Source organism: Exophiala aquamarina, assembly GCF_000709125.1.
Source record: "Exophiala aquamarina CBS 119918 chromosome Unknown aczIA-supercont1.7, whole genome shotgun sequence".
NCBI classification, from domain to species: Eukaryota; Fungi; Ascomycota; class Eurotiomycetes; order Chaetothyriales; family Herpotrichiellaceae; genus Exophiala; species Exophiala aquamarina.
Genome location: NW_013550581.1, coordinates 1,346,450 through 1,371,234, shown reverse-complemented (window position 1 = coordinate 1,371,234; position 24,785 = coordinate 1,346,450). Strand labels below are relative to the sequence as shown.

The 24,785-nt window shown below is 49.7% G+C and overlaps 9 protein-coding genes across 9 annotated transcripts; 3 read left to right on the top strand and 6 right to left on the bottom strand.

Annotated features, from left to right (window-relative positions):
* Positions 1–96: 96 nt before the first annotated feature.
* On the bottom strand, positions 97–954 carry A1O9_08474 (uncharacterized protein; the record flags this gene model as incomplete). The annotated part of the gene is made up of 1 exon (XM_013402860.1): positions 97–954. The coding sequence occupies one exon, from the start codon at positions 952–954 to the stop codon at positions 97–99; it is 858 nt and encodes a 285-aa protein (XP_013258314.1).
* Positions 955–2,562: 1,608 nt separating this feature from the next.
* Positions 2,563–4,512, bottom strand: A1O9_08473 (uncharacterized protein; the record flags this gene model as incomplete). The annotated part of the gene is made up of 5 exons (XM_013402859.1): positions 2,563–2,811; positions 2,916–3,898; positions 3,969–4,064; positions 4,122–4,262; positions 4,335–4,512. The coding sequence occupies 5 exons, from the start codon at positions 4,510–4,512 to the stop codon at positions 2,563–2,565; spliced, it is 1,647 nt and encodes a 548-aa protein (XP_013258313.1).
* A 1,459-nt stretch (positions 4,513–5,971) lies between these two features.
* On the top strand, positions 5,972–6,348 carry A1O9_08472 (uncharacterized protein; the record flags this gene model as incomplete). Its single annotated transcript, XM_013402858.1, has 1 exon — positions 5,972–6,348. A coding segment is annotated over exon 1 (228 nt), but the record flags the coding sequence as incomplete, so codon positions are not given.
* A 204-nt stretch (positions 6,349–6,552) lies between these two features.
* A1O9_08471 (uncharacterized protein) lies at positions 6,553–8,583 on the bottom strand (the record flags this gene model as incomplete). The annotated part of the gene is made up of 8 exons (XM_013402857.1): positions 6,553–6,744; positions 6,827–6,961; positions 7,036–7,315; positions 7,373–7,498; positions 7,584–7,810; positions 7,867–8,124; positions 8,195–8,289; positions 8,352–8,583. The coding sequence occupies 8 exons, from the start codon at positions 8,581–8,583 to the stop codon at positions 6,553–6,555; spliced, it is 1,545 nt and encodes a 514-aa protein (XP_013258311.1).
* Positions 8,584–10,456: 1,873 nt separating this feature from the next.
* Positions 10,457–11,896, top strand: A1O9_08470 (uncharacterized protein; the record flags this gene model as incomplete). Its single annotated transcript, XM_013402856.1, has 2 exons — positions 10,457–10,871; positions 10,905–11,896. The coding sequence occupies 2 exons, from the start codon at positions 10,457–10,459 to the stop codon at positions 11,894–11,896; spliced, it is 1,407 nt and encodes a 468-aa protein (XP_013258310.1).
* A 490-nt stretch (positions 11,897–12,386) lies between these two features.
* A1O9_08469 (ubiquitin-activating enzyme E1) lies at positions 12,387–13,607 on the bottom strand (the record flags this gene model as incomplete). Its single annotated transcript, XM_013402855.1, has 3 exons — positions 12,387–13,132; positions 13,200–13,286; positions 13,346–13,607. 3 exons carry the CDS (start codon positions 13,605–13,607, stop codon positions 12,387–12,389), a joined length of 1,095 nt encoding a protein of 364 aa, XP_013258309.1.
* Positions 13,608–14,296: 689 nt separating this feature from the next.
* On the bottom strand, positions 14,297–17,398 carry A1O9_08468 (ubiquitin-activating enzyme E1; the record flags this gene model as incomplete). The annotated part of the gene is made up of 1 exon (XM_013402854.1): positions 14,297–17,398. The coding sequence occupies one exon, from the start codon at positions 17,396–17,398 to the stop codon at positions 14,297–14,299; it is 3,102 nt and encodes a 1,033-aa protein (XP_013258308.1).
* Positions 17,399–18,508: 1,110 nt separating this feature from the next.
* On the top strand, positions 18,509–20,791 carry A1O9_08467 (uncharacterized protein; the record flags this gene model as incomplete). Its single annotated transcript, XM_013402853.1, has 1 exon — positions 18,509–20,791. One exon carries the CDS (start codon positions 18,509–18,511, stop codon positions 20,789–20,791), a length of 2,283 nt encoding a protein of 760 aa, XP_013258307.1.
* Positions 20,792–22,854: 2,063 nt separating this feature from the next.
* A1O9_08466 (uncharacterized protein) lies at positions 22,855–23,751 on the bottom strand (the record flags this gene model as incomplete). The annotated part of the gene is made up of 3 exons (XM_013402852.1): positions 22,855–22,885; positions 22,937–23,135; positions 23,208–23,751. The coding sequence occupies 3 exons, from the start codon at positions 23,749–23,751 to the stop codon at positions 22,855–22,857; spliced, it is 774 nt and encodes a 257-aa protein (XP_013258306.1).
* Between the last annotated feature and the right edge of the window lie 1,034 nt (positions 23,752–24,785).

The window sequence follows — 24,785 nt, the reverse complement described above, 5'->3', positions numbered from 1 at the left end:
CTGTAAGTAGTGGGAGTTTTCGCGTTCTTTAAGGCCGACTACCTGAGGACTGTCCGGCACTGGAGTCGCTGAGCTATGCCCCCTACCATCGTCACATCAATGGAACGTTGCCCCACCACCACAATCAAATATCTGACCCGTAATAAACTGCGCCTCTGGACTGGCAATGAAATTTATCGTATACGCAATATCCTCGGGCCTCCCATTACGTTTCACACACTGCTTTTGCAGCAACCGATCAAACAACGGATGCGATCCGTCCTCCCGGCCATGGAGCTTCCACACCGCCGGCGTCCTGATCAACCCGGGTAAGATAATGTTCGCCGTCACCCCGGGCCCGGCCTCGACGGCGGTGGAACGTGTAAATCCCATCACCGCCGCCTTTGAAGTCACATACGCCGAGAGACCTGGGTCTGGGAGTTGCAAGGTCCCCGACGAGGTGTTGATGATTCGTCCGTACCCAGCCTCTTGCATGTGCGGCAGCACGGCCTTGGTCAGGTAGAAACACGCCATGACGTTGACGTCCATGACCTTCTTGAAACTGTCACCGGGGTGGCCCACAATGGGGATGAAAGGGTATACGGCCGCGAGCTGGATGAGGACGTCAATCTTACCATGAGTCCGGACCACGTCGTCCACCATCGAGTTGACGCTGGCTTCGTCGGCGGCATTGCAGACCCGGATTTCCGCCTTCCCTTCCAGTTTCTCTGCCGGAGAGCTTGCTAGCTCTGCGCCGTATTGGGCTGCGTCGATCTTCGCGGCGACCTGCTGGAGTTTGTCCTCTTGAACATCAACCATAATCACTGTGGCGCCCTGACGCACAAACAGCTTCGAAGCCACTTCCCCGATCCCCTGTGCGGCACCTGTGATCAGCACCACTTGTCCCGCGTATTTGTCCGGGTAGACTTTGATAGGCGGGATGCGGGAGCCCGGCTCGATTTCCCAATTCTCCATGGCTGCAGAGGTTCTCTGTAAATGGGTTTTGTCTGTCTTTTGTTTTCGTCGCTCTGGGTGCGAAGACAAAGAAAGAATAGGGGACTTGGGGACTTCAATCTAGCGTGATTGGCGCCACGCGTGCTCTGGATGAGTCGTCTATTTCCCTGGTCTGAACTGGGCATATGAAAAAGATCTTTCCCACAAATATAAAAATCACTCTCACACACTGTCTGCGAGAATAACAAAGTACACCCGCTCAAGTACGCCTTCTCGCGACCGTACCTCCTTCCTTTTGTCAACAATGCGGGTGGGCCCTCTCTTGAGTTGCTCCGCTGGGCGGGGAAAGATGTCGAACTTAGGTATGATCTAAAGGACTGCGTGTTGCTCACCGATCCATCGCCGCTTTCCCTTTCTACGAAGAAGATTATGGAGGCTGCCAGAGCTATGATATTTGTGCTGTCTGGCTCCGAAGTACTTTGACCAACAGAGTAAGGTACCCCACAGCCCCATCCCTCGTTTGACATGGGATATGGTGGGGTTGATGGGGTAGGATGGTTGGGCCAAATAATAAGGAAAGTCTAGCGAGCGCTGAGCAGAGCTTCTCCCACCCTCATACTGACTGTATGGAGTACGGAGGCGTGCACCAAAAGTTGAGACTGCGCTAGTGTAAAATGACACATATTTATAATGACGCCCAGCCAGCTTAAAAGACAGACTTTATTTTAATCGTGCTTCCAGGGCAACAGCCCCTAGACTAACTTAGGCCCTAAGACAGACCTAATAGCTTCGAGATTGAGGTGAAGTTAGGAAGGTCTCCTAGGGAGTTCTAGGTAAACTTTGTCTCTAAGAATACCTGGAAGGTCTCAAAATAATTAAGGCGTCAGACCGATATAGATCATAACACATGACGATCCCTCGTCATTTCAAATGGCTCGATCTCAACTTTTGGTGCACGCCTTCGTACTCCGGACTTCTACCAGCTAAATGTCTCTTGATCCCGCGTGACCCCTCTTAAAGCATACCAGCGCAGGATTGACTGGGTTCTCCAGCGTCGCCAAAGCTCGCCAGACGGGTCTTCTCCCACCGAGGTCGAACCGAAAAGCAAAGGGCACCAAGTTACGGAGAGTGATATGGGGAATTGTGCGGGCGTGTCAACGCAGAGGATTCACGGTGCACAGCCACTAAGAGTAATGCGACTCATCGTTATTGTCTCATTTCCTTGTGCTGTACTAGCGAGCGCAAGGAAGTGTCAAGCAATGACCCCAAACGTAGCTAGCTCTTCACATCCACAGGGACGATATCATACACCCTGGCCATACATACTGTTGGAATCAGGCTTTCATGAGCGCCAACAGCGCCTGTTTCACAACTCCTTGCGTTAACAACTCCTGTCTTGCTCTGTTGTTAAACAAGCCGTCTCAGTGCTCGGGGCCTCCTTGCATGTAGTCTCGAACGCAATTGCATAGAGATTTATATAGAGAATTGTTCCTGCAAGCATCGTTGCGGCGGCCAACCAATATACAATTCATTCTACAGACTGAATCCAACACGTACACAAGGATTAAATGAGCATTGTCCCCAAGAAACCTCCCCTCTTGATATTCTTCCTCTCAGGAGCCGGTGATTTCAGGCCACAACTTCAGCATGGCTCCCCCGCGGCTTCTCCTCGGCCTGCTGTGCTGCGACGGATCCAGCGAGCCTGGCATCATTGGTGTCCGTGCAGACATAAGTCTTGAACTTCCGAGCCGGCACGCGTTTCTCAAACATTTCATCAATCTCTTCCAACGTGCGGTCCTTAGTTTCGGGCATGAAGAAAAATATGAAAATGAAGTAGGCAAAGTTGGACCCAAACCAAATCCACGAGTATTTCGGACCCTATCCGAGACACACACGTAATTAGCCAGGTCACCATTATACTGTGCAATGGGGTGCTATATGGAAGGGTGCTATGGAAGGGATGAGGGCAGGGAAAGACTTACCCAGTTGAGATCCTGTGGATTGATGAAGTACGGAACGGTGAAAGAGATGAGCCACGCTCCGAGGAAACCGATCGCGTTGGCAATGCCCAGGGTGAAACTCCTCAATCTGTTAGAGGGGATCTCCCCAGCCACCAAGTAGAGGTATGGAGCTGTGCACATGGTGTAGATAAAGATGTGGAGGATGACAAAAGCAACTAGACAACGGCTGGCGGCGAGGGAGTTGTCGCCTGAACTGTAGGTAGCGCCGATTATGAGCATGCAAATACCCTGCCCCGCTGCACCGAGGAGCAAAAGAAAGCGTCGTCCAACTCTGGTGATCACATACAGCGAGATGAGAACTCCCGCCAAACCGGCACAGTTCATACCCACGCTTTCTTCGAAAGGTTTGTTCTCGCCGGCAATGGCAAAGAAATATGTACCATAGACGAGGAAGAAGAGATTGCCGGTGGCCGAGAGCGAGAGGACTAGGCAGATGGAGAGGATCGAACGACGTTTATTGGTGCCATGGAACATATCTGCCACTCTAATGCCCTTTGCTAGCGAGCGCTCGATGCGAACGGCTTCTACCATTTCGTTCAGCTCGGCTTGGATCATACTATTAGTCGTGTCTGACGGCCGAAGCGTCACCAGGCTCTTGCGAGCCTGGTCGTGGAGGTCGTGGTCGATCAGCCAACGAGGAGTCTCCGGCATGAATACCAGGATCAACATAAGGAAAGTCGGAATGATTAGTAGACAGCCACAGGGTATCAAGTAGGACGAACGGTCCGGGCGGGCCGCTGTGTAGTTGTCGACAACCGACCCCAGGATGCTTCCAAGTGCAATGCAGAATTGGTACATTCCTAGGAGAGCACCACGGAGTTGTGGCACAGAAGTCTCTTGGATGTAGAGCTGTGTTTCAACCATGAAAAGACCATTTGCAAGGCCAATGATAACACGGCTGGCGTAGAGGGCGGCAAATTCAGTCGAAGCCAACATGAGAATTGCTACAATCCAAGGTCAGCCTCTGTCTACCCGCGTCCCAGAAATGCAGCTGAAGATTCAGCTTCCACTTACCACCTACATGGTTCAAAATGCAGCCCAGGAATAACGCCGCTCGACGTCCTATATACTTGCCCAGGGGTCCCACACAGAGACACGCGGCAAACGCACCTGTTCATGAGCCTGTCAGTCATTTTCTCAGTGCAGCCCGCACGGAACAATACTCACCGACGGTCATAAGTGAGTTGATCAGTTGTTGCACGGTGCTGTCGATTCCCCAGCCGATTGCTGAGGTAGGATCTTCGTATCCGAATACCTTAAGGAATCCTGGCATGGCCTGCAGACCACCGAGCAATCCATAGTCCATACCTGCGAGCCCAACACAGGTTAGATCAGACGGGACTTCCGCATACTTTGTCAATCGAGATTCTCGCAACTTACCGTACTGAGTAGTGGCCAGACACGCAAGACAAGCGATGCCAAAGCCCTTGCGGTGGTGCCATATGGAGCCGTAGGCGACTGGCAAGACCTCAACATGCTGAGTCTCGACATTTTGATCCACGGTGGACCTTTGCGCAGGAACCGTAGTCGTCGCGGTGACTTCCGCAGTGGATCCCATGGTGCTGATACTGACCGAACAAAGACTTGGTATTTTACACGATATTTAAAGATCGCACGAGGGGCTACCAGAGCATCATGGAATGGTCGAGCGGGTATTCTGCCAACATTATATGCTCACGGGCGAAGTGGGTGAAAGCGGCACAGCCGATCTTTTTGCCCCGGACTTTTCAAGCTTTGCCCCCCCATCTGGGGTCCCTAAACCCGATAACTAGCCGGAACTCACCTAGTGCAGAGCACGTTCATGTCGTTACTTCATGCACTAGATAGATAGAGCGGAAGCGAATAACTAAAGTAGGTTTGACTACCAAATAGCCTCCTCCCAGACGCCACAAATCATATCCAAAGTGGAAAACTATCGAGACAACGTGGAGATCCAAGCGCGAAGGGGAAAACTCTTGTCTTGGCCGGCCGACAGTCTCAATCGATACCCCGATCTCTATCTCAGATTCTCAGATTTCTCTTTTCCAAGCCGGTGGGATTTACTTGCGAGCCTCCCAAACACCCAGCTCGCAGCCCGGGTGTCGAGAACCCCCCCCCCCCCCGCGGGGGACAGCTACATGGGAAGGTGAGCCGGTTTTCGAAGAGTGCCGAAGGCCAAATTCCAATGCAGTGGGTCACGGACTTCTCCCTCTCTTCGTTCAATTCGAACGCGTGATGCAAAACCGACATCGAGCCATCCAGACCCAAGACAACATGGCGCGGACCCTGCGATTGTCCGTGGTGGGGGACTACGAAAGCCGAAGACGACTTGCTGTACTACAGTTCTGTTTAGGAACATACGCCGGGGTGGGGAAATGCGAAAGCCGATGACTAGACAATCTCCACCAACAACGGCGGGGACAATTCTTGCCGTGAAGGTAACAAGGTGGGTTATGTGGAGGAGGCAGACCCCATCCTTCTCTCTCACTGATAAACATGCCTAATTTGGACGGATTAGGGTTGTTTGGCTAGAACCGAGTGCTAGCGGCCTGTTTCTTCATGAATACAACACATTGGATTTCTCCGATTCATGGAGAGAGACAACCTACACAGGTCAGCGAGAACTTCGAGCGAAAATCCAGACCATTATCTCTACCCCAACCTGTCGAACACCCTGAACCCTTCGGTAGTGGACCGTGGAGTTTGTCCCTCATCTAATGGGTTTCTCGGAATGGTGTGACTCAAGGCACCAAATCCTAGCTCGGGGGCTCTAAAGGGTGTCCACCCAGAGACCTTTGGTCGCAGCACCACATCCCTACCATTCCCCCAAGACGGCACCCAACAAGTCTACGTCGAACTCTCGACCCTGGGCGCAGGTTCCATAGCTTAATGAAGCTACTCAAACCAAGAGCTTACGATGACCCCAACAAGACCTAGTTCTAGCCTTCCTTGCTGCCTTCCTTGCTACCATCAGACCAAAGCCGGTGACCGAGCTGCCAGGCCCAGACCAGACTTGAATCAACGACGAGATTCCTCTGTGGAGACCGCTGGGGCATTTCCTTCATGCCCTTGACATCTTTGGCGATGGCAGCTTCTACGTCACTAGTGCGCCCGGTCACGTTCAAGGGCACATTAACCGTCTTGCTCGTATCGGTCCCCAGCGTCTCGTCCTTTTGAAGAGTGAGTTATGCCATTTCCTCCCGTGGCTGGAGGAGGCCTGCACCAGTTCCAGGTTTCCGAAGGCGAAGGCTCGATGAAGAGCGTTCATATGGACGACGCGGCGACAGCGACTCACATTGCCAATATAAGAAGCATGGTCAGAGCCGCGGGCCATAGCTTCTCGTTCGAGGTGGTCCTGGCGCATGATATAGGATGGAGTCTGGAAAATAGCGACACTATCTTGCCCGGCAAGTTCTCACTTTTGGAAAGGAATTTGCTATAGTATAGTATCATAGAGAAGCCATATCAACGTACTCTTTTCTATTCTTTTCTCAATTGCCTTTTTTGCTCTCTTTCCCTGTTTCTACTTTGTCTTGTGTCAAGTTTCGTTGACAACGTCTAGACGGTCAGATCAAGTAGCAGTAAGTACGATCCCTTCCCGCATACTTTTTGTTACTCCTCAGTTCTTCACTCTCCGTTTGATGAAGCAATCCATAGCCGCTTGCTTCACAAGCCACCAATTCGTCGTCTTCCATGCCTCTTCAGGATTCACAAGCTCGATCTCAAAGGCGCGGATTATCTGCGGTATCACCTTGGACATCTCCATGAGGCTGATGTTCTTCCCCAAGCACGTGCGTGCCCCAAGACCAAACTGTGTGCTATGGGTTAGCCTTTACAGCTTCCAGAGTTTGATTGCCAAAAGGAAGAAACACAGAGGTGAAGCAAAACCTTACCTCGAGAAAATAGCGGTCCATCTTCCTGACTGATTCCTGTGACACAAGCCATCGCTCAGGGATGAAAGATTCGACATCGCTGCCGAAAACATTCTCGTTTCGATGTGCTACCCAGGAGTTGATACCGACGGTGGTCTCAAGACAAAGGGCCGAATTAGCAAAAGGAGCGTACTTTGAGAGAGAAACAACAAAGTCGAGACGGCACTTACTCCTTCTGGTAGATCATACCCGAGCAACACTGTTCCGCCCTCTGGCACTACTCTTGCCAAAGTAAACCCGGTCGATGGATGCAACCTCATGGCTTCCTTTAGTACTGCTTGAAGATAAGGCAACTTTAAGGCTTCCCTGTACTTGATTACCGCCGAAAGTCTGCTTGTTCGGTCCGCCTCGTCGATCTCGCTCCGCAACTTGGCAAGCTTCTCAGGGTTCATGCACAGAAAGTAGACGATCGCGCGCAAAGCGATCGCAGTTGTGTCGGATCCGGCTCCCCTGGTGAGAGCGTCGTCAGTAACTTGGTTCCTGGGTTTTCAGGAAGAATCTACATACACAAGCACCATACACATCTTGTAGACTTCTCTCATTGGAAAATCGTTCGGCTTCTGGTTGTGGGCCTGAATGAATCGGGACAAGAAGTCTGGGTGCTGAGCCCCATCTTTCACGCGACTCTCCACACTAACTCTGCTGAACTATAGCGGTCTTTCAGTAAAAGCCTGAGTGCCATGGGGACGGCCAGAAAGATAATCGCCTTGAGAAATACAAAATTGGTTGATGCTGGAAATGACCGCGAGCATATAGATCACATACCTCTTTCAGACTTCTGAAAGGATCGCTGCCCGGGAAAAGATACGACATCACTGAAGTGTAAGGTCCATGTAGCTCTGGAATTGTCCCCATCTTAGCAGAGTAGGAGAGAAAGCCATCCAAGGTCTTCATGATGTCGCCCACATCTTCGCCTTTCTCAAGGAAGCCAAACCGTCTCGCAAACTGAGCCATGTTAGTGGCAACTGAGGTAGGTGGAGCTGAGAGAGTTAGCTAGGTACCGTGACTTCCCCGATAACGTCAAAGGCATAGCATTGTAGCCAGTGGGCCATGTCGATGGGCTTCTTTTTGTCTGCGAACTCTCCCAACCGAGTCTCAAACATAGTCACACAATCGCTGATAAAATCCTCCATCTCCATGACTGCAGTCATGGAAAATGCGGCGGACACCATTCGGCGATCGTGGGCATGGCGCTGAATGTTGGAATCGGTGAATAAAGAGTGAGCGCCTGGCGGATCGGATGCTTCATACCAGCGTGCCTGCGGGAACGCGCTAACTATTAGCCCAAGAAACAGGGCCGGAGCAAGCGTTACCGCAGAGCTTGCAGACCTTTCTATACCGGGATCCAGGACCATAGATAATTCTGAGGCTTTCCTCAGGATCGTCGATGCTCACCTCAGTGGGGCCGATTCGGACAATTGGGCCTAATTTATCCCGTCGGTTAGAATTGCAGCAGAACGCAGACGCCAATTTTCTGGTAGCTTACCATATTTCTGATGCAGTCTGATGTTCTCCCACTCCATATGCTCTTGGAGGGTTTTGTGGACTTTCCATAATTTCGTAACGCTTGCCAGCCAGGGACCAGGGATCTTTCGTAATGGGGTCAGGTACCGAGCGCTGAGGACTTGCCCTAAAGCGAGGGCCGCAACAATGAGGAGAAGAGCAGTAGGAGAAATTCTCCCCAGGACTGTTTTTGTCGCATCCACGAGGTGTGCCATTTTAATCTCAAAGGGTTTTGTGGAATGTACAGGCCAAGAGGGTTCATCTAACTAATATCAATGGAGGGATATCTGAGAGAATGCTGAATGGTCTAGCACCTACCCCACCGGGGGTGACTGAGCCACACGAGAATTCCACGGCCTTGATGCCGAGCACGGGAAATAGCAACCAATTCAACAGGGAAGACGTTAAAGAAATCGGCCCGTTGAGATGTGGATCAGCATCTTGGGGGAGCTGAGAGTACTTCTGCAGTTCGGTGAACAAATCTAAGAGCTCCGGATGTCACCCTTGACCCTTTTTGCAGCTGGTCGTCAATCCTCCTCGAACGAGGTAACAGATGTCGTTCTAATTGCTGTGGCGAGATACGCTGAAATTTAAGCTCACGTAAAGAACAATCCTGTTAGTGTTATACATTGTTTCCCCCCTTTAAAGCAAGGCAATGGTAGTCGCCGCGAATCTACAGAGCCTATGTACAGGCGTAGCCACGTGGTTATGATTCCAAGGATTTTTCAAATTCCTAAATTTATATTGAGATTAATAATACACTTGAAGAAACAAAGATACGTTAAAGATTACAATAAAACCAAAATGAGTATTTATTAATCGATCTCGTAAGTAGCGTATATCTATCAATATTATATTAATCGAGGAGGTAGCCACTCCTACCTCGCGCCTAATTCAGAAATAGTTCTTAAGTGAATCACTTATGAGATCTCACTTTTTGTTCGTGGACCTGCACCTTCCGTCCCATCTTGCTCATTAGTTTGACAGGGCACGGCTTAGAAATAAGTATGAAATCGGTCATCAGGATCTCACAACAAGCTCGTTCAGTGAAACCTTCCCAGAGTTCCATCCAGGACAAAGTGCAGAATTTCTTCTTGATCTACAGATGCCATGTAAGTTCAGCGATTGTGGGCGCTCGTATACTTAGTTGGCAGCTTTTGCGTGCCGTCAAGGCTAAGAGCACAGTGACTCAAAAGCAAATGATTCTCCACGCAGATCCTACCTTCCTTGACGTTTGTCGCGTGGCGACAATGTAGCCATGTGTGAGAATGAATTTCCTTGGGGAAGATGGCACCGCCGCACCACCCTTGTAAACCGAAGAGACCCAACAATACACTCTCAAGAAAATGAGAGGCTCAAGAGACTATGATCCCTGATCGAGGTGGGGAATGTCATACTCTCACTGGGCCAAGTTGAACATCGTAGGCAGACCGCGTGTTGTTGCGTTTTGGCATTTCAACCAGCTAAGGGCTGCACCACATTGCAAATTTCTCAAGTACAAGAGGTAAGGAAGAAGACGAAATTTTCTGGCTAAGCAACTAGACGCAGTTGAAATTAGGTAAAAATCTCAATGGAATGTGCGACGATCTGTGCGGGTTCTTGCGCATTTGTGCCCCATGACTATACATACATTTACGATTGGAAACCCACCAACAACACATCCCAGGCCTCTGGTTCTAACAGTCGTTCTTCTGAAGTACGCGCATCGAATATGAGTCATGCGAGTCGACACGCGCCAGGATTGCTACGCTGTTGCATGAGTCCAGCCCATATATAAGGTGCTTGCCCCACTCTCTCCTGACTGCCTCGACACAAGGCCATATTTCTTTGTTCCACTTTCAGCCATCTGCAAAATATCCAATAAATCTTTGAATTCTACCTTCTTCGACAACTTATCTTCTGATTCATCGGCATCTGGCCGCATCTGACAGCCAAGCACCACCTTGCGTCAGAATGTCTTCCAGTTTATCAGTATGTATATATGATAGCCTAGTCATTGCTTTATGTGGCTGCAGCTCTTCCAGCTCAAGCAGCTTGATTATACCCTAGCTGATCTCATGTTTGACTTTGCAGGACCAGATTTCAACCATGTCGAGCACTACTACCGACGACGCCCGAAGCCTGCCTACTCCTTGGATGATAAGATTTTTCGAGCAGCATCATAACGATTTCATCAGCACCCAATATTGTCCAGGACAGGAGTTCATCATGCAGATTCTCAGAAAGGCAAATTTCTGCAAACTTAGTTTGGTGGATGGGCTTGAAAGACCACTAGAAACATGGCTCACCGACCCGAAATTCATCATCGACGACCTCTTTTACAAAAGAATTCGACCAGCCCTCGTCCTAGCGTCAAGATTCATTTGGAACAGCGCAGACTTTTTCGACAACACCTGGAATCATGAAATCCACTCCGAAGGCAACAAGATCTACTCTATCCACGATCTCGAGACTTCCTATGAACAAAAGCACAACTGGATCTCTAAAGTTTTAGGCAATATCAGTAGCTTCCAGATGTTTACAGGCTGACATAAAGATGAACATGACGGCCACGCAACACTACACTACGGGCAGCACACAGAGAATGGCACTAATATCTCCCACGACGCCTACGATAAAGTCAGGATGTGCGCTCTACAGCTCAACCATCAATTTCACAAGTTCTTCACCCACCCCTCATACAACAAGTGGTCAACAGAGACAGTCCAAAGGACGCTTTACATCCTAGCAACGACGATTCCACACGAGATCGTCCATCTGTGTTACAGATTCAGATGGCAGAGAGAACTTGGTACAGGAATGGCCGCCCCACAGGAAGAGCCACTTTACAAGAAAAGTGACCCTACAGCAGAACTCGGACTCGCCTGGAAACGATGGGCATTTGGAGGAACCCCAGACATAAAATACGATAATGGATACACACCCTACACCGGGGCCAAAGCGTTGGGTAATCTCGACCTCAACCAGGTCTGCTGCTGGAGTGGATGCCAGCCACAGACGATCATGAAAGTCAAGGCCTCGGACGCCTCAGACATCCCCCCCTTTTTTGACCCTATGTGTTGGCGCCTGTGGATAATCCTACGAAGCGGCAAGCACCCGGACTATGACGAAGTGGTCGGAAAAAACTTCATTGATACGATGAAAGCAGCCCAGCAGATGATGGAGTTCCGGGCTGTCCATGGTGGAAGTCTCCCTCGGGTCGACCAAATCCAGCGTGTGGAGTTGAGAGAGGAGTTCTGGGACACTCGGACCAGAGCCAGTGCCAATGGGGAGAAGGTTGTGACCCAATCACCACCATCACACCGCAGACAACCGTCAACCTCACCTTCAACCTCGACAACTACAGCATCATTATCATCTTCATCCTCGACCTCCTCCTCAAGGCCATCCTCAAGGCCATCCTCAAGCCCGACACTCACAGCGGCCATCCCTCAAGGAGCACCTAACTTCAACGGTGCGTGGCTCGACCTTTGTGCTGACTCGAGGAATAAGCTTACAAGACGCTCTCGAGACACTCATCGACTATAAAGCTGACAACTCAACAACGACGAGTCCCTAGAGATGAATCCAGGGTTTTACAACTGATCTTCCCGACATAAACATCACCACTATATAATACACGACATTTACGACAACAGCGAATGAGATTGATTGAGGGAAAACATTGGTATCACGTGCACGGAAGGAAGGAAATGGGACAGAAGGGCGCTCAGAGTCAGAGGTCCCGTGCAGTAGATGAAGGATGTTTTTATTTTATTGTGTATGACAAGTTCCGGCAAGTCAAGGCCTTGGAACGGGGTTCGAGGACATGATGGGATACGTAGAGCCATGGGAGCTCAGGACTAGATTAATGTTACCTGTTGAGATGAGGTGGCTCGGCCACACACGGGCACAAGGACATATACTGTCGACTTGTAGCATCTACGGGTTCAAAAGGATGTTGCGCACCTCATAATCAGCTTCGTGGTTGGAATTTGCTCAACCCTACAAATCTGAATAGTGCATAGCTAGCCTACTACTACTTCTTGGCAGCATTCACCTCCTCATCGACCTTCAAGATATCCGGGACGGGGCCGACAGGCGTAATGCCGAAAGGGTTGATCTGCTTATGGCTCTTGGTGTAATGGCCCTTGATATGCTCGAACTGGGTGGTCTCTCCAAATGCCGGTTCATTCCAGTAGAGATTGCGCACCCACTTATGCAAGTTAGGGTAGCCACTGCGAATATCTCTGATGTTGCACTTGAAGTGCTGAACGTATACGGGGTCAAACCGAATAATGGTCGTGAAAAGGCGAACGTCGGCCTCGGTGACTTTGTCGCCGAAGTAGAACGGTCCAGACGATTTGCCCAGGTCGGCCTCAGCGCGGTCGAGCGATTTGAAGAGCTGTTTGACGTTCTTCTCGTATGCTTCTTGTGAGGTGGCGAAGCCGGACTTGTACACGCCGTTGTTGATGTCGTCGTAGGTCCAGGAGTTGGTTTCTTCGATTTTGGATTGGAGGTCTTTGGGGTACAGGACGATGTTTTTGTATTTGTCCTCGATCAGGTCGTCGAATTCCGTGTAGAACATGCGGATGATTTCGGAAGATTCGTTGCTCACGATCGTGTTCTTCTTCTTGTCCCAGAGTGTGGGGACCGTGAAGCGCCCTTCGTAGTCCGGGTTGGCGGCGAAGTAGAGGTCTCGGAGATGTGTGAAATCCGGGTGTAGTGGGTCTGGGCCAGAGTTCTCACCAGGAAGTTTTTCGTCCGATGTGGCGAAGCGCCAGCCTTTGGGGGGCGGGGAGATTAGTGATGTAACAAGACACTTTGTTAGAGGGGCATAGATTTCTAGTACCTTTCTCGGCCATGTGCCAATGCACACTGGTGAATGGAATGATATCCTCCAAGCCCTTCAATTTTCTCACAATGAGCGTTCTATGTGCTGTAGCAGAGTCCAATCAGAAGCCGTTCAGGATGGATCAAATGGATGCTATGACATACCCCACGGGCAAGCATAGCTGACATATAAATGATACCGGCCCTTTTCCGCTGGGAATTCCGAATTCGGATCTTTCGAGATGAAGTTCCTGAACACGGATTGTTGGCGCTTGAACTCGCCACTTTTATCGCCGGGCTTGACCCAGTCAGTAATCGCGCTCGTCTTATCCTGTGTGGACTGGGTCAGCCAGGGGCCTTTGAAGAAAAGTGAAGCTAATAGGACGAGGCTGAAGACAACAATTGAGACGGGTTTGCGTACCGACATCGCGAAGAATGAGGCTGTGGCTGTAGCTGCTTTTGGGAGTGCTGATGAAGGATTGATCGAGCTTGTTATGTGAGCCAGATGAGTGCGGAGACGAGCAAGGGAATTTGACATGAACAATCGGTAGATCAGTAATGAGCTGAGATTCTAGCTTGAAGCTGTGGCCGAATAGATATATATGCAAGAAATCAGTGCGGAACGTGGCCGACTGGCATGTGTGGTTGATGGGGAGGAGGTTCTCTGAAGCATGCATGTGAGCTAATCATTACGAACGTCATCAAGTCACTAACTACTTACGAAGAGGGTTTTTGGCTTTGACGTTGCTGTGATGACTAAACCTGCATCAATTAGTCAACCAGTCGCTGAAGGGGGCTTTCCCGTTGTGGTGGCGGAGAAGAAGGATTGTGGCCCGTGGGAACCAGTCTACAAGTACCAAGGACTACAGATAGTGGAATAGGGAGCTCAGTAGATAGATAGGGATTTGAAACCCGTATTTGATTCATGTGGCCCTTGCTTGTGTGTCTGGCGGGCATATGCCTCGGAATATCCTTCGCAATCTTTGGTACACATCTAGAATAAGAGAAGAATCTATGATACAATCATCGCTAGGTAGGCTGCATTCTAAAGTGCCAGGAGAGCTTCTAAACGACCCTCAGACCAGCTAAGCGACCTGCTTGTGTCTTCGTGCAGTTCTATTTCTTGTACTTCACCATGACATATGGAATCTCAACGTCCTCCTCAGTGGTGTCCTCAGCAGTAATCTCGAAGATGATGTTCTTCTGATGCTCCGGGATAGGCTTGCGGCTGATCGTCTCCAATAGCTTGCTCATCTTGAGAGGCAAACGATCCTTGACCTTACTAGGTGGATAGAAGCTAGCATACAAGAGACTGACGCCAGAGCTGACCATTGTAACACTCAACCCGAGATCATCAAAGTGTTTGATGAAGTCTGTAAGGGTGATATCGTCGACTTCAAATCGGTCCCAGAGTTTGTCAATAGTCACCTCTCCATTCTTGCCTTGGTAAGTGCCCTTGGGACTTGAGATGGGCTCACTGAAACCAAAAAATGGCAGCGCGAGATTGACGAAGCCATTTTTATATTGCTCAAGATCTGTCTTTCCATCGACAATCTTGCACAGTTCGAAAACGACTAGTCCAGTCGCCAATGCTGTGGTGGTTGCGATGGCAGGAATAATCTTGCCAGCGATGAACTTGGTCTTGTGTCTATCGGCGACAGCGATGTTATAGTTCAACGCTCGAAGATTACTTGCCGCTGTGATGAAATCAATGTGATGATTGGTATCATCATCTTTCTCAAATTCTACCACGGTTAGGCGGAAGCCAGGTAAACTCTTGGGCGACGGCAGTTGAGCAACAATCTTGTTCAGCTCCTCCTCGTCATCTGCAAATGTTGGTGGTGGCCCGTTCGGGTCAGGTTCCTTCTCATCCGCCTGGATCCTCACATTGGCGTCTGGCCGGAATTCTGGGATGATTAGGCCGTCGAGTACTTTTGCGTAATCGCCTTTGCTGAGTTTGGGTGCTTGGATGCCATAGTTGTATGCATGGAGATGGGCGCCAGCAATCACAAAGCCAAGGTGAGTCTCATCGTTGGCATCAAAGATGAGCGGGGTTGGTGCGCGTTTGGGTCCTGACCAGAAATCCGCACCGCTTGAGGTCTTGGAATCCTTGGGAAAGTTGTATAGTAATTGCGCAATTGCGTTATGATATTGCTTTTCGAATTGATTTCGAGCCCACGCAATGCAGTCATTAAAATCGGTGGGCTTGTCAGACACCAAGAAATCCTTGAGGCTGTCCAAAATTTGCTTCTCATTGCCTTGTTGTCTCAGAGTGGTATTGATATAGTCGGGCTGCGAGAGATACAAGTTGACGGTCTCCGGAGGTCCCACAAAGTATGATTGGAACAAGTCTCGAGCCCAGGCAATTGTGTGCTCAATCTTGTTGGGGAAACTTCGAAGAGTACACATCGGGAAAGACTGCTCTGGAGGATCTTGAGAGCTGGAGTAAGATTCTGTTAGCCGGGGAAGAACAACTTGAGTATTAGCTTTAGTTCCTAGTGTGCCACTTTCGAGTAGTGGTTTTTGGAAGAAAACGCATCTTCGGTCGACATATGTACGGGCCTCCACATTGTCGAGAGCGTTAGTAACCAGATCGAGGTCTGCCCAGAACTTCTCGTTGAACACGTCTTCTGAATCAGGGCCAACTCGGTCAGTCAGGGTGGTGATTTTGCCTCTGAGCTCGGGATTCATGGCTTGCACCGCTGCAGCTGCAGCATCGCTCTTCTGCTTTCCAACATCTTTGGCTCGGAAGAGGAATTGACGGTTCAGGTTGCTCCTCTCGATGGAGTCGTTATCTGTGACCGTGATATGTCCTTTGGGTCCTGTTCCGAGACCTATCATGGCATAGTTCTTCAACATCTCGCAACCAATGGCACCTGAGCCAACCAGGAAATTCTTGACATTCGAAATTTTCTCTTGATATTCTGTACCAAAGACAGCGATTTGGCCATCATACCTTGATCCGATTGGTTTGCACAGTTCTTCACTTCGAGCAACAGACGTGGGCAGAGATTCAAGTGCGTCAAAGTAAAGCCACTGAACAATCGGTGTAAATTTTCCGGACACTGCCTTGAGAACTTCCTGGGCTGCCAGACCACCAAAGAATGCGGCTGTAGGATTGAGATCGCCCTGAGCTTGATAACTCAATTCAGTGATAAGCTTGGTGTCCAATTCGACTTCCCCAGAACTCTCCTTAGCAAGTTTCTGAGCAATCTCAAGAACCTCTTGCGCGTCTTGGTCATTGTGTGGTCGGGGAAAGGTGCCCTTATGGTTCTCAGCAAATGCATGCAGAGCCTGTACACCTACATGGAGCTGTGCAGGGTGATCAAACTTGGCGTAATCAGAAATCAAGAAATCCGGCTTCTTGATCTGTTCCGCTAAAGACTGAAATTGGAGTACTTTAGGCATCTTGACTTGAGCAAAAAGACCACCACCTTGGTATTTACCCAGGCCAGAGACATCTCCAATGGAAAACGAATATGGTCCTTTCACCGTGATCTTCCGAGGAGCTGTTCCATTCAATCCATCTATACCTTTGAGTTCGGCGAATTCCACGTAATCGCCATCCTCCAGACCATGGCGTGTCTCATCCAGTGCGGAGACCAGACCAGTCTCATCGATATCGGCAACGATTCCGCTGATGGGATTTTCCCCGGTCACATCACCAACCGTGAAATCTTTGCCGAAGTCTGTGAAAACATATCCGAACAGGCCAAATGTATCTGCAATGACGAGATAGATCCCATTTGCATGTGCGTATTCAGCAATTGTGAGTTGATCTTTGAGAGGAGTGTTTGTCATGACGACAACTTGGTATTGTTTGAGTTGAGTGAGATCGTCGGTCAATGAAAAAGACTTGTGGACGGAGACTGGAGTATAAGAGTTCAGTTCGGCGACGCGAGGAGCAGTCACCTCTGCTCGGGGTTTGCCAACATCTTCGGGGTGTAGGAAGAATTGGGAGGACAGATCGCCGATGGCCACGGGTTGTGTATCGAACAAAGTAAGAGACTTGACACCAGCAAGTGCAATATTCTTTGCGATTTCCACGCCCAATCCCTTCAAACCAACGATAAGGATGTTAGAGGAACCCATACGCTTCATGGCCTCGTGGCCAAGAACATAGAGCTGTCTGCTGTAGAGGGATTCATCGATTTCGCCGCTCTGGAGCTGCTGGATAGCAGCCCCAGGGTTGTCTACCTCCATGACGGAGTCGGTCATGATTTTCTTCTCTGGCCGGGAGATATCCTCAGATGAAGCCTTTCTTTTGCTGCCAGCCTTTATATTGTGTGGGATTTCGGCGTGAGGTGAAATCTTGAAAGCGGCCTTGCCTCACGCAAGACCAAGATGCAGGAGGGGAAATCCGAAGAGCAAACACACGGCGCTTCAGACAAGAGTGAGAAAGTAGCAATGAAACCAGTAGGAGAGGGTGTGCAGAGCAAGTGTCAGAGAGGAGAGAAGAGGGATCTGACCCGGAAGACAAGGCTTATGAGGGACAGAGGGCGCAGGCAACGGTTTGTAAGGTGGTCTTGGTTTATTAGTCAAGGAAGTTTCGCGAAGTGTAAATGACTGCAGTTCAGGTACCAGCGCAGGACTTTGTTGGAGTGCAAGGCAGATGACGGAATGCGAAATGGCTGAGAGGACAAATCAGTGCCAGCAATGGGTGGTATTAGGAGGCCAAGTGGTGAGTGGGTGATGCAATGCAGCCTACATGTGACTAAGAATGGCTAGGCAGATTTCTACTGTGGAGTTTAGGGGCTACCCTACTCAAATACAGTGGAGCACAGACATGACCTGGGCAGACTATTCTTGGCGCTCTTGGCGCTCTTGGCGCCGGCACACCTTCCTTTAGCAACCGACCCCACCTGCCCACCATGATTAGCACTGCATCGGCAACCGCGAAGAACTCCATCCTGAACATTTCAGATGCGACTGCGGCCGAGTACTTCACGTGTAGCATTGAAGATTCTCACAGACCGACTATGAAATAGAATATCCGTATGTCAACATTCAGGACTGTGATGCGATCGAACGAGACAATGCTACCTCTGTCATCTCCATAAATTCCCACTCACCGTTTGTTCACGGTATGCCGGTCCCTTCCACGCCATTAAATCCCACCCTTCAACGCGCCTCTTCTCTCCTCTACACGCGTTGATTGCTCCATTAGCCTGGTCCTTCAAAATATGGTAGCCTCTTTTCACTATCGATGTGTCGCTTTGAGCTCATTGGAAGATTGATCCTCTGGTGTCAGTCTCCTCACGAATATCCCTCGTCTCATGAACCCGGCCCTCGTCTGCATGTCCATTCTTCTTCGACCAGAGCCTCGAAATGCTTCATGAAATCCTCCTGTCCTTATCAGGCATCCAATCGCCGGTCTGGGATCAAGTACGGAACTCCGAAGGCCCGGAAGGACAGAATATAAACAGCTATGTCTCTCCACCAGAACGTGCCATGCTGCAGACACTGGCTCATCTGCAAGATCTACATGTTTCGATAAGGGAAACAACGGCGAGGATAGTTGTCTCACATCAGTCGATGGTCTGCCGTGCATTGGCTGCATCGATATCCAATGTTCACCTTGGCAGGTTTATGAACAAGATCATAGAGGTGGAGTCGTCAATATTGAAAAAGGATGCTACTTATGTCGGCGGTCATGGCATTGTTCCCTTGAGCACACTCGTTGGCGAGTTCTCTCCCTGGTCCAGGCGTCTGGAGTGGCTTGCTTCCATCGCAAAACATCTTGAGCAAGGTGATCGCCCCGACCAGAAACCGTCAGGAGCCACAGCGCTGAATCTACTGCGGCATGAGATCCATACAGGCTATGCTGATATTTCTGAAATGGCAACTGCTCTCCTTGCCCTCGGAGAGAGAACGTGGATGCGTGCCGCTGCCGTCTGGATCCTATACGGAAAGCTTCCTCCCTTGGGTGCCCATGACTTTTGTATCAATCGAAATCCGAATTTCACAACTCCCATGGACATGTTTATGATTGAGAAGACGTTGCTGCCGGAAGTTGTCAATACTCGGGCAGCACATGCACTGCTATCAATCGGCAGTGCTCTGAATCAACTGCAAACACAAGCACTGTCGACATCCTCACCTTCCGGACGAAATCTCGACCTATCTACCTCGCTTCTTTCTGATCATTTGAAATTGCTCGAGTCTCTCTCTTACCCTCTCAATCCGTCCCTCCTGGAAAGTGTCTTGACTGCCATCAATCAATCCATATCTGAGAATGCGTTATCTCAGATTCTTCCCGTGACCTTGGTGATGCGTTTGCTCCAAGTCATACTACGGTATGTGCTGTTGGATCGTGGGGAGTTTGCTATCTCAATGATCACACATGCCAATGAGCGTGTGATGAATCGCCAGCAGACCCAGACAAGTGTTCGGCCTATCAGAAAAGTGGGGCGTTTAGATGATTTGGCTATCAAAGAAGTCGAGCTAAGTGGAATAGTCAGCAGGTCCTTTGCCGAACTGGCAGTGTCACGAGGGGACGAAGAGGTTGACGACGATGTCTTCGACCTCGCAAAGTCATCTCTATCTCTGAAAAGCTGCGACTCGAGGGCAAATATCTTATCCACTCTGCTGCCCACACCAACACTCCTCCGCCTGACGATCCCTTCGTCTTCGCCTCTCCATATATTTTTGTCACCACAGGACATTAATGACTATTCAATACTAAATGCGTATCTACTAGCCATTCACAGAGCTGGACTTCAGCTTTCGTCATTGTGGAAGCTCTCAACTCAGCGTCGATGCCATCCCACCCCTTTAGGACCACCAGCTAGTGCCTCGGAGTTTGGCAAGGCGACACTGGCATCACGAAGGGCAAGAGAGGATTGGAGAAATCGAAGAACAAGGCGCCATTGGATCACAGCGAGCAAGACAATGTTTATGACGAACGAATTGAAGGTGTACCTTCAAGGCGAAGTGATACAAAGTAGCTGGCAATACTTTCGCACTTGGATCACTAGCAGTGGAACAGAAACTTTAGCATCTGCGAAATCATCAAGACCGGGAACGGCATCCTCAGCCGCAGAAGCAAAGACACCCAATCTGCGAACTAGTACGGGCACGGGTCCAAATAAATTCGGAACCCCGAGCGATCCTCGAGCTTTGGCCGATGCACACCGAGCATACTTAGAGGCATTGAAAGCTGCCTTGTTTCTGGCCAATACAGAATTCGTTGAAATACTGAAGGAGCTCTTATCACAAATCGATCATTTTGTGGCCCTGTTCTCCCGTCTTCAGACTGTGTGGGAAGGCTTGGATCTTCAAGAGGATGAAGGGGTGATGGATGCCTTTTCCAATTTTGCTCAGGATGAGAAGGAGGTTCTTGCTGAAATGGATCGCACAAGTGGAGCGATGGAAGGTGCCTTGGTGGAGGTTGTCGACAAGCTCCGTGACGTTGAGAGAGATAACAAGGTCGGCCCTGGCGTCACCGGCGTCATAGAGACTTTGTCTGGTGTCGAGCTCAATGGGAAGAAATTTGTACCGTGGCGAGCGAGGACGGTAGACCGATTGATTATGAAGTTGGACGGCCTGACTGGAAAGCAAGAAGACGACAGAGACAGTCTGGGAATTGCAAGTGCATACGAGAACGAATGAGTAATGAAAGCACTGTTATGATCATGACACAGGTTCTATGACTAAAGTCCACTCCCACTTACGAGCCTCACGCTACTTGGCTAAAACAAAAAGCTATCAAACCTGTGCCCGCCATAATGTCAGCAAAGGTCGAGGAACAAAAGGAAAACACCATCACCACAAAGCAAACCCCCATGGAAACTCAAAAGAAATCAGACAAGCCGTTGACCTCATCCCGTCCCCCACCATCACGAGTTCTCCCCCACAGCAACCCATAACGAGGCCATGAGGAATCATCCGATCCGGCAGCATTTTGGAAGACATGTCCAAAAAGTCCGGAAAACCATAACCAGCCCCCGAAATCAGACCCCGAAAGTCCCCAGAAGCCAAATCTGTTTCCCCAATGATTTGATGAACCTTGACTAAAAAGCACCAAGCCTCTCCACAAGAATACACCAGGACACTGTCTCACGCCTGTTCTCTCATCACATCGCATAGGCCCGTCGTGAGTGCAGAAAACCCGGAGAGAATGAAAGCCAAGAGCATTCCACAACCTATCATCCCCGGGCCACGACGGGTTTCCCCACGTGTGGGCGCCAGGTCCGGTATCAGGGAAAGGTAGGGATTTTTCTTCTGCTAGACTTTTTCTGCTGGACGGCAATGCGATGCGAGTTGATAATAAGGGTGCGATTGGTACATGCGGTCCTTGGGGCACAGAATGATGATGATTGTTGAGGTTCTCAAAGGGGTAGTAAGGATGGCTCGTAATGGGATTAAAGGGGTTGATTGAATGGGGCAAGGGGTTTCGTTGGAAGGATGGGTGCGTTTCGGAGAATGGATAGACTAGGTGTCATCATGTTGTGTTGGAGGTTTGCCAAGTGAGGCCGAGTGTGGTGCAAGGTGGTGGTGATAGTCGCGAATGGGAATGGAGAGGGCCGATGGATTGGGGTCTTAAGACTGACCTTTGTAGAAACAGGCGGTTCACCTGGTGTCGATGCCCTAAAGTGAAGAACAGAAACAGCAAAGATAGATAAATGGACGATATCTGTTCATATATGAGGTGCCTCTTCGTTAGCCGTTTTTCTAATCCGAGTAGCGGTGTGAAAATTGAAAAATGAAAAACCATCATATATAAAAGAGATGAATGTGTGATCAGACAATTGGTAAGCTTGGTAGATGGCTTCTTCAACTTTGGATTCAGAAGCAGAACTGTATTATTTAAACCTTGGTCATCATGGAAGGTTGGGGGCGATGATAGCAATATCATGGTGGTAGTTACTGATGATATGCAGACTTGCGGCGCGAGAAAGAAGAAGGCATGACTCACCAACACAAAGCAAGAACCTGAAGCAGGAGTACAATCGTTCGAAAGTTCCTACACATCTGGGCTTGAAGGATCTGTTCGTTGCGTTAGCTATCCCGGCCCATGAAAAGCTGTCTCCAGCGCAGTATAGGAGATGCAGAGAGAAAGAATATGTCAGATGGTAGTGCATGTTTAGTTCAATGGCTCATTCGTAAAGTCGCCGGAACAAAAAAGTATGATAAATTTCATCAGGTGAAAGATCTCTGGAAGTTGGGATGCTCTTCTCCGGTTGGGTGGCCACTCACCAGGTTAGCAAAGAGAGGCAGATACATAGCCAGATACTGGTGGCGATGGTTGCGGCATGGTTATCATAGCATCCTGATGACATGCCCTCATGAGCGCTCTTGTTTGAACACGATAGCAGATTCAAGGATGGATGGGCAGTAATTAGTGAGGGTTGAAGAAATGAGGTTGAGGACAAATTTGTTTTTCTATCGGCTAAACTTCGCTGCTTGGCATTCAAGGTCACGTGGATTGAACCTAGTTATCACTACTTTTCTCTCCTTCTGAATCACAAGGGACGCTTGCACAATTCCAATGTTGATACTGAATCAAATCCTGCCATCAGGACGACGTAACATCAAGCAGAAGTATCTACACTCTTCACTCATTTGAGCCGTCCTATGCGCGTCGGCGGAGGCATATCCATATGAGTTGTGCAATGATGCTGTTTGATTGTATAAATATACTTATTCCCATCTCCCTCCATCGCGCTGGCCTCTTAAGACTTGTAGCTGACGTGGACATGATCCCTGACATGCTAATCAGTCATCATTCTTTGCGCAGAAGAAAATCTTACTCACCAATGATTTGCAGTATTGTCACCTCGATCCCCATTGATGCAGTTCTTGATCTTGGTGCATGACTGGTACCTCCACTCCGACCACGGCTTGACCGAGTCTCTGTTCGAGCTCCAGATTCTCTGACCCCACATCACATACGCGATGTGCAGCGCGCTTGCGTGACGCATTACCCACTCGGCGATAGGCTCTCCAGTTGTGACTTTCTTCTGTTGGTAGTAGCAAGTGGTTAGAACATCTAGAAATTATGCACACAGCGGGCTAGTTGAGTAACCACTCACTCCACCCTCAGCGACCATCATGTCAGTTGCCATACCGGTACAGTGATCACTCGAGCTGGGATCACTACACTTCCTGATACAACCAATCGACTTGATTTTGCACGGGAACGCAGCGACAATGGCTTTCGCTCCGTCGATGGCCATCTGCTTGCAACCAGAGCTTGTGTTTGGGAAGTCAGGCACTCCACATCCACCACCAGCCGGCATGCAGCATTTGAAAGTGGTAGGGCCAGGGCATTTATTGGTCTCCGTGATGCCCGAGGCGCACGACGACGTGAAGCGGCAATGGCCTTTATCGTTCGTACCGCAGCGGGGTTTTGTACAGCATTTGATGTTGTCTGGTGTCCCTGGGCAGGCATTTGAAATGTAGCTACCTCCGCCTTGTGTACACTTGTCCGTCTTGATGCAAACGCCGGGATTGCTATTGGCTCCTATGCATGGTCCATCAACCTCGGAGCGCTCGCTTAGTGCATGGGTGTGGGTGGTCAGAAAGACAAACAAGACGAGAAGGAGAAGGATATGTTTGATTGCGTGCATATTGGTCTTCGTGGTCGAGAACAATCTTTGATGAGGAGAGTGCAAATCACTTGCAAGATGAGAGCAGAGCACGACGGAGTCAGAGAGATGATAGGAGGGAGATACAAAGGGGTGGGGTGGTAAGAGAAAGAGATGGAAGAAGCTGCATGAATCTCCTGTTCATTACTCTTATGAGTTGCAGGAACGTTGTAGTTTGCGACCTACCATGGTGGCTCCTCCCTTACAACGTACAGAATTCGCTTTCTCTCTTGCCCTGTGTCGCTAATCAGAGGGGTTAGCACTCTGGCTAGGTATCTAGTGATAGTAAGTAGGCAGGCATTCTTCATGTACCAGCAAAGAATCTCGAAATTCCACTGGGTATGGTTTGGCCTGTCTCAGTTTGACGTGGAGTGTACTTTGACTTGGTCAATGTTTCGCATGACTGGCACACAGAAATAGTAACAGACGGCAAACACAGAGGAACGTTTTGTCGATAGAGAAGCCCCTACGCCCTTGAGATCTTCTCAACGCTCTCGTCTGGAGATCTGCTGAACCCTTGGCGCAAACCATCTTGAAAGGATCCCCTGCCCATATGCCGCTGCCTACCTTTACTGGTAGCCATTGCCCTGGCAATGGCACAGGATCCCTGTGGCTAAGTGGTAGCTCGTAACCGACATCCAGACGTGGTGGAATAAGTGTTGGGTAGTTGGACAGTCAGCCGCTGTCAATGCATCATCACGATACACTGTCTGGGGAAATTCATTTCGGGTCCACCAGTACGAGAACGTGTCCAATATGCTCCTGTGGTGTTTCGGCCATCCACTACGAAAGTGTGCTCTGACACACGTTGCACAATGTCTGACAGGAGCCATGTGACATTTCCACGTTGGAAAATGGGAGCCAAGTGATAGGAGCATTGACTGCATAGCTAGCCAAGGGGTTGGCTAACGCGCAAGGTACACCAAAAGGACTGCTAAATATCGTACTCTAGGGGAATGGAGACCGTCCTTTATCCAGATTGTCACAAGGGCTCTGTACAAAGTTCCTGGCTTGAT